Source organism: Ursus maritimus, unplaced genomic scaffold (genome assembly GCF_017311325.1).
Source record: "Ursus maritimus isolate PB19 unplaced genomic scaffold, ASM1731132v1 scaffold_21, whole genome shotgun sequence".
Lineage (NCBI taxonomy): Eukaryota > Metazoa > Chordata > Mammalia > Carnivora > Ursidae > Ursus > Ursus maritimus.
Window position 1 is genome coordinate 53,407,717 of NW_024424564.1, and position 7,939 is coordinate 53,415,655.

General features: G+C 65.7%; 1 protein-coding gene across 1 annotated transcript in view; it reads left to right on the plus strand.

Moving 5' to 3' along the window:
- LOC121104449 overlaps positions 1–6,578 on the plus strand; it is a 38,062-nt gene extending 31,484 nt beyond the window's left edge. Inside the window, exon 4 of the mRNA XM_040637708.1 lies at positions 5,726–6,578. Within this exon, the coding sequence (XP_040493642.1) occupies positions 5,726–5,871 (146 nt within the window). The 3' untranslated portion in view covers positions 5,872–6,578. The remainder of the gene's footprint in view (positions 1–5,725) is intronic.
- Positions 6,579–7,939: the final 1,361 nt, after the last annotated feature.

A 7,939-nucleotide genomic window follows, 5' to 3' on the forward strand; every position in this document is an offset into this window, starting at 1 on the left:
TACGTTTGGGGTCCTGAGTGACATCTGGTAAAGATATGGAGACCACGGGCAGGGCAGAGTCAGAAAGACACGGGCTCCTGGTGTGTACCTGCTGCCTGGCGGGCTGTGCTCCAGAGAGGCCAGGTGTCTGTTGGGGCAGCTCCTCGGGCCCCCAGAGAGCACAAACAAGGGGGTGGATGCAGGACGGGAGCCTCGAGGCCCCATCAGGCAGGTGCTGCAGGAGCTCAGGGAGGGGGATGCAGCCAGGCGTCCCCAAAGCTGGTCTTGCTGGTGTCCCTGTGGCGCTGCCCTGGCATGGCCGGTCCTGCCAGCTGTCCCTGTGCCTGCCGGCAGTGGGCAGGAAGAAGCTGCCAGCCTGGACCACAGGGTGGGATGTGCTGGGATGTCCCTGGAATGCAGGGCAGCCCTCAGGCCATCTGGTCAGAGGCCACCCCGCGTCGGGCAAGGAAAGACCACTGTTTGCGGGGCTGGGGCAGAGGACGATTTTCACCCGGAAGGAGCCCAGGCCTGGGAGGCCAGGAGCCTATGCTCACCCCACCTCTCAGCGTCACCACCTCGCGCTGGGCTGCCCCCTCTGTAAGGCAGGAGAGCATCAGTGCCACTGCCCAGTCCAAGAGCTCGTCCCCAGGACCACCCAGAGCCCCTCAAAGGAGTGAGGGTGCCTCTGGCAGCTCAGGGTGGCCAGGGGCCTGGGCAGGATGAAGGTTCCAGAGAGGGCACTGCCTGCCGCCCTCTCTGGCCAGGCCCTCCCGGGCCTCCGTGCAGGCCAGGCAGCCACACTTCCAGAGTGGACGTCCGTCCTTCCTGCCCCCGGCTGCCGGCTGCCTTTGTCTTCCTGGGGCTGCACAAAATGGCCGCTGCAGCCCTCCGCCATTTTGTGTGTGAGGCGGGCGGGTGGGCGGCCCGGCGGGGGAGGAGGGAGGGAGACCACTGCCCGCCCGCCTGCCCCAAGTGGCCTGGACGGAGCCCAGCACCAGCCCCCGCCCCAGCCCGGCCTTGGCCGCGGCTGCCCTGGGCTTGGCACCGGCGCGTGTGTTGGCAAGGCCGTCCGGGAACCCCGGCCCTTCACCCAGCCTGGCCGGCCCCCTCGCCGCCCCCCAGATTTCCCTGAAGAGCAGACGGAGATGCTGCGAAGCTGAGCCCAGAAGAGCTGTAATTAAAGCCATGCTCCTGGAGGGAGTCCTTGGCAGCCATGGGGCCGGCACGGACGTTTCTAGAAATGACGCCTGCCTGAGTGGGTGGGGGTGGGCTCCCCGGACTCGCCGCGACAGGGCCGGGTCTTTTCCAGGCCATGCTGGGGAGAGGAGCCCCATGTTCAGCCCTCCACTCGTCACCCCACACCCTCACCTGCCTGGGGAGCCTCCGGGCCCCCTGGTGGGGCCGTGTGCTAGGCCCTGGGCTCGGCCCTGGGCTCGTGGTGGTCGGTCAGGTTTCCGGTCTGGACGCAGGTCCTGCCCGTCCTCAGGAAGCAGGGACAGGGGGCTTCCTGGAGGAGGTGAGCTTGGTGCCAAAAGACCAGGGTGCCGCCCTGCAGCTGGGCTTCTGCCGGGGCCTGAGCCAGCTGACTCTTCATCGCACAGAGCTGGGGGTAAGCCCCTTGCGGCCCAGCCCCCTGCCCCGCACAGTCCTGTCTTCTGGGGGACACACATCCCCTAGAGCCAGGCTACCCTGAAGAGCATCTTTCCAGAGCTGGGAGCCAGCGGGCACCTGAGGCCTCCTCCTGCACCCCTGCTCCTGCTCTGGGCCCGGCATTAACAAGTTTAGCGCTCTGCCCGCGCCCAGCGGGTCAGCACGTTGTGGGGGAGAGATGGTCATGCAAGTGGCAGGCTGCCCGGCATCAGGGGCCTCGGCGGCGGGGACTGGGCAGCCATAGAGAGGAGACGCCCTCGTCTCTGGAGCCAGTGCCGGGCCCCTCGCTGTGGGCCACCATGCACCACTGACCTTGGCAGGTGGGTGGGAGCAGCGTGCCTCCGCGCCTGCCCGCAGTGCCCGGTGCTGAAGTCCTCCGAGGGCCGCGCACCTCCTAGACGAACTTAGACGTGTCCTTGAGCAGAAGCAGGGAGCGGCGTTCGAAGAGTGCACGTTTGAAGGGGCTGACGCTGTTTCTCAGGCAGCGTGGAGTATGCGAGGCGGACCTGGGGGCTCAGCCCCGACCTGTGTCGTCTGCATGGCTGAGGGTCAGTTCCGCCCCGTCAGGGACACCCAGGGAGAGCGTGGGCAGCAGGGTGGGGCCTCGGGAGCTGCGCGAGGCCTCCCGCAGACACCTGTGGGGCAGCCAAGCCCTTCAGGCTGGGAGGGTTGCTGGACGCTGCCCCAGGCCCTTCCCAGACGCTCTCTCCTTGCAGTTCCCAGAGAGAACATTCCATCACCGTGAAGGGAGGTTTACTCATGGCCTGGCTCCCTCCGGGGAGAGTCTGTGGCACAGGATGGTGGCCAAATGCCAGGCCGGACCCAGCACCTTTTGGGGGAACGCAGAGCCCCACAGCAGAATGAGCGTCTCGGAGGGGACTCTGCCAGCTGGGGCTCCTGCGGGTGGGCTTTCGTGCTGGACGGTTTTAATGATAGGTGTGCATCCGGTCCCCTCCCTTCCCCTACTCCTCGCCTTGTGACCAGACTGTAGCTTGAACTGAGAGCATTTCAGATAGATGCGCCCTTTGAGGTTAACACCGTTGCCTAATGATTAACGCCACGTGGAGACACCCGGATCGGAGGGGCTCTGCCTCCGTGCTGCTCCCCTTGGAGTCCAGGCAAAAACCCTGCAGTGGCCAACAGCCGCTCTCCCCGCTGACACCCCTCCCCGGGCACGGAGGCCCCCTGACCTTCCTCCCAATGGCCCTGGCGTCCTGGTCCCATGCTACAGAGCAGGCAGCTGAGGCCAGACGTGCTGACTTGCCCCAGGCTCATCACCGCTTGGTGCCAGAGCAGGGGTCAGAACCATGACCTGGTAGACCTCAGAGCCACCTGTCCCTTCTTCCCCATGCCCATGGCCCCCGTGGAGGCTGGTGTGTCTGCAGAGCCGGCCAGCCTCCCCGGCCGGCACCTGCCTCCTGGTTTCCCAAGGGCTGCCAAGTGTTGCTTTTGTGGGCCTCCAGACCCCCGCATCTGTGGCCCAACCGTCCAGCCTCTGCGGCGTGCCCGGCCACCTCCACCCTGCCAGCTTGGAGGTCTCCGGGCGCGGGAAAGCCAGGAGCTGGAGCAGGACACAGTCTTCCGAGGTGCCCACTGCGGCGGGGGTGGGGTGCAGCCGGACACGGAGGGTGCAAATAAGAGAACGCTATGGGGCCCGGAGACGGAAGGAGGGCTGGGGTCTGTCCAGAGCCATGGGGCTGGGGTGGGGGCTCCTGCCTGGAGGTGCCTCTTCCCCACCTGCGTGACTTGTGCCTCCGAGAGGGACGCGAGGCTGTGGAAAGAGCTTAGCGTCAGGGAAATTCGGATTCCCGATCCGGTTTTGCTAGTCTGTCCCCGGGGTGTGCTGTTGGGCGCGGTGAGGCCTCTGCCCCTTGTACTCCCCGGGCGGCTGGAGCCTGAGACAACAGGAGCGGTCAGCAACCCGGTCCGATGTGTCTGTAGGTTGGATGTTTTTATAGCATGGACACTTTTGCGTTCATTCTTAAGACTTTTACTTTAAGATATTTGTCTTAATTGCTGAGTTTTGGTGCCCCCGAAGTGGTGTGCCCGAGGTGCAGGTCTGGCTGGCCTCCCCACTTCCCGGCCATGCCAGGCCCATAGTGGGCACACAGCCCCCTGTCCCAGCCCAGGTCGATCACACTGCCATCTCCTTAACTTGTTGGGCCGTGTGTGCAGGGAGACCCACCCCCCGCCTGGGCCCCCGGATGCCACCCCCACGTCTTTTTCCCAGACTCCATTGTTGGCACGGCTTGCCGAGCAGAAACACTGGCCGCTTTATGGGGAGAAACCTAATCGGGGCGGCAGTGGTGGGGGCGGCGGCCGGGGGGGGGTTCCCGGCTCTCTGTGGCCCCGAGCCAAGCCCGAGGTGACTGCGGGGTGACACCGTCTGTCTGCCTCCCTTGCTCCAGACATCCGCCCAGCCCTGAAAGGGCCACCTGCCCACGAAGGCCTCCCACGCACCTGTCCCTGGCTGGCCTGGCTCCTCCCACCCGGTGCTGCCCAGCACCCCGCCCATAGGCAGACGCCACGGGACCGGGCAGGCTGGTGCTGGCAGCTGGCAGCCCTGCTTGGGGAGCCCCCTTCACGGTGCGTGGGCTGCCCCCCTCTGCCAGGCCTCATCTGGGCCGATTGGCAGGGGTCCTTTTGGTCTGTCTCAGGAGTCCCTGCCGCCTTCCCAGAAAAGAGGACCCTCCCCAGGCTGAGGCCCATGGTGACCTCTAGGACTGTGGGGCAGGGAGGCCCAGCAAATCCTCCCCTCCATCTCAGACACACCAGCGTGGGGCCTCTGCCCCAGTAGCTCAGAAATGTCCCCACAAATAGGTCACAGACCCAGAAATGTACAACCTAACCGCCCCCACCCCCAAACCCGGGTTGTTGGCTAAAGAAAACCGCATTGTGTGTGAGCCCTCTCTAGGTATGGGCAAAGCCAGAGCGGGGTTCCTGCTGCGGGTCACAATCCCTGCTTCCTGGTCACCTAGAGGAATTGGAAGGCAGGCGGCAAGTCTGCGGGGAAGCCTCCCAGGCCCTCGGGAGAGGAATGCCGCCACGGCCGCCGAGCACCTCTCCCCCTGCCTTGCCACCTGCCGCAGGGCTGGCTCTTCCAGATGTGAGGCCTGGGGCCCCTGAGAGGATGGCTGGCCCCAGAGCTGGGCAGAGCTGGGATTCCTCGGGGGGGCCTCCCATGGCTTCCGGAGAGGCCCACACGGATAGGAGACAGGGCCCTCGTGGGCACGCAGCTGGAAAAACTGGGGGCGGTCTCCCCTGGCAGAGGACAAACAAAGACAGATGGGCCAGGGAGGGTCAGAGGCGGCCTGCCCTGGGCATTTTTCTGCTCCAGAGGCTGGCGTAGGGGAGCCGGGGCTGGGCAGGGACTTGGTGGGAAGAAGCAGAGGTGCGGGCCTGGGGGGTCTGGCTCCGAGTGCGGCATGTCGGGCTCAGCTTCCGGCCCTCCGGGTGGTCAGCAGTCCAGCCATGTGCTTGTCTCCTATCGCGTCCTTTCCTTGGAGGACTTGTGTGGCTGGCTCCTGTTCCTCATGCCAGTCCTGGCCGGTCATCCGGCTGGAATGGGCCGGAGCCAGGTGGGGCGGTGATCCATCCAGCAAGGACTGGCTGAGGCCTCAGGGCGTGTCTCTGGAGCCCCTTCCTCAGGATTTCTGCTCTCAGGGGGGTCCCAGGCCTTGCTTGCCATGGGACAGGAGCCTCAGGCTGGCCAGAGCCTCCTCTGTAAAGTGGGGACCCCAGCTCCTCCCTCTTGGGGTCCCACCAACTCTGGGCCCCAGGGTATCCACGCGAGCTTGACGGGCGCTCGCTGCCCAGCCCGGGAACGTCAGGGGCCCTGACCGTTGAGAGACAAGGCCTGAGTCTCAGCCCTCTTTGGCCCAGAACTATCCAGCTGCGGGTCTGCAGAGGCTCCTCTCCGGGCCCTTGCAGGGAGCGCGTCCCTGGCGAGAGGCCGCTCGGGAGTGCAGGATGCGTGAGCTGGCAGGTGCGTCGGGGGAGGAGGCCCAGAGCAGCGCCCCGAACTCTGTCCTGCCTTGGGGCCTGGCTGCGTCTCCCAAACCTGACGCTTGTCACTCTTTTCCTAAATCCCGAACAGGCCAAGAAGTGGTGCTGATCTGGGGCCTTCTGTCCGTGGTCGGTCTTCCTCACCGTGAGTGCGTATTAGGGCAGGGCTCCGGTCCGGGCGGGCTCCACCCTGCAGGGCCCCCCTCCCCCTGCCCTGCTCTGGCCTACCTAGCCTGAGCCCACGGGAGGCCTCACGCTGTCATCCCGCCGGGCACAGGTCGGCGAGTCTGCCGCCCCAGCCTCCGTGTGGGTGCGCACCTCGGTGCCTCACAGGATGACCTCTGGCACCCCAGCACACCTGTCCCGCCGTCCTCGCTCGAGGAGGGATGTGGTCAGAGCTGTGTCCCTTCCGTTCACCTCCAGGTCCTGCCATCAGGCATGGGGGTCCTTGATGGGGATCTGGGGGTACCACAGCCAAACCTTTGTCCAAGCGGTACCCTCCACCTGCAGCCACACCCGTCTGCCTCCTGCCGCTCTGCTGTCCCGAGCTGAGGCCCAGGGCGTGCCCTTGCACTTGTGAGCTCGTCACTTCTGGCGGTTCTCTGTGGCCTCCCCCCTGACTGGACATGGCCTGAGAGCCGTGGTCTGTTACAGAGAGTCTGGATGCAGGAGGAGAGCTCAGCCCTGTCCCGCTCTGCACCGTGAGGATTCTTCTGTCCCTGGGGCTCACCGTCCAGTGCACCTGCTACCCTTGGGCTCACCTTGCCTTGAGGGCCCTTTGGGGCCAGCAATCCTGGAGGTAGCCCCTTCTCTCTGCCCAGCCGTGAACCAGCCCTCGCGTGCGGTCCTAACGCACCCAGGCCACCTGTCATTGACCCGCGATGCCGCACGGTGAGTCTAGCCTGAACAGGAACAAAGGCCAAGTGGAGGAAGCCAAGTCACGTGTGCCCCTCCCAGGCTGGGCTGGAGGCCGCTGGAAGGGGTGCTTGTGGTGGCAGCCAGGGGGGACCAGGGTGTGTGTCTCTTCCTGTCTCCCTTTCTCTCCCCGCCCCAGGGGCCCAGTGCATGGGCTGGCCTCATGTGCAGTCTGTGTCTCCCGGCTGGGGCTGGGGCCCTCCTGGGGTTAGCTCTGCAGGCCTGGAGGTAAAGCCCGGGCCTTGGGGAGGGCAGGCGGGTGCAGACCTCAGGGCAGGGGTGTCGGAGTCTACGTAGTGGCACACGCATGGATTCCAGCTCTGGCTAAGGGCGGCCTGCTGCTATCCAGACACCTCGAGGGGCAGCTCCTGCACTGACCCCACGTCTCAGCGAGGAAGTCCAAGCCCGAGAGGGTTAAGATGTGCTCAGAGAAGCACAGAGGGGAGGCCAGCCTGGTTTTGCATCCAGCTCCACCTGCCGGGCTCCCCTGCCTCGTGCTGCCCTCAGCCTGAGGGGGCCAGAGGTCAGAATCAGGGGGTCCCTGCAGCCTGAGGGCATTGGGGTCTCAGCAGCTAAGTCTAAAGCCCAGAGGCCATGCTTAGGGTCCCTCCCCCAGAGTCCTCTGGGACATTCAGGGGGGAGCCCTGGGCTGGGAGCCAGGTCCTTGGCCTGTTTTCTCCCCTGCAGTATGAGGCTCACAGCAGCCAGTCACCCCACAGGGCACTTGGGTGGGCTCCAGGACACCCAGGCCTCATTCAGGAGTGGCAGCTGCTCCTGCCTTTGGGGCTGGGCGTGAAACCTCCCACTGCAGGACTGGGCAAGGCCAAGCCCAGCAGAGCCCAAGAGCAAACCATCCTCACCCCGACAGGGGGCCAGGGACCCCAGAGCCCACCCATCTGAGTCTGTCTCTTCATTGCAAAACGGGATCGGTGATCCCAGCTTCACCAGGCCTATGAGGAGCGCACGGCACAGCCCAGCCTGGGGCCCGCCCAGAGGAGATAGCCTGCTGGGGGCAGTGGGGCCCTGGAAGGCGGTCTGGGGGTTGGTGAGCGCAGAGCACTCGTACCATTTCACGAGGTGGAAAGCAGAACGTTCTAACCTCCGCCTGGCCACCTGTCGGCCGTGTGACCCTGTGAAGGCAGTGTTACCCCTCGGCCCCAGTGTGCTCACCTCTAAGATGGATTGACAGTAGCACGCCCCTCACCAGCTTTCCCTCAGGGGTTCCCAGGACGGTGGTGGCCGTGGTGGCTGCCGTGGTGACATTCATCCAGGCTGACGGTGCCTTCAGGCACGGAGTGCAGTGCCGTCCGGGGCCTCTAGCTCTGCCCCCGCTGCCTGCCCCAGGGGAGCCAGCTTCCTTGCCTGAAAGGAAGAGCAGCCTCCTGGGGCC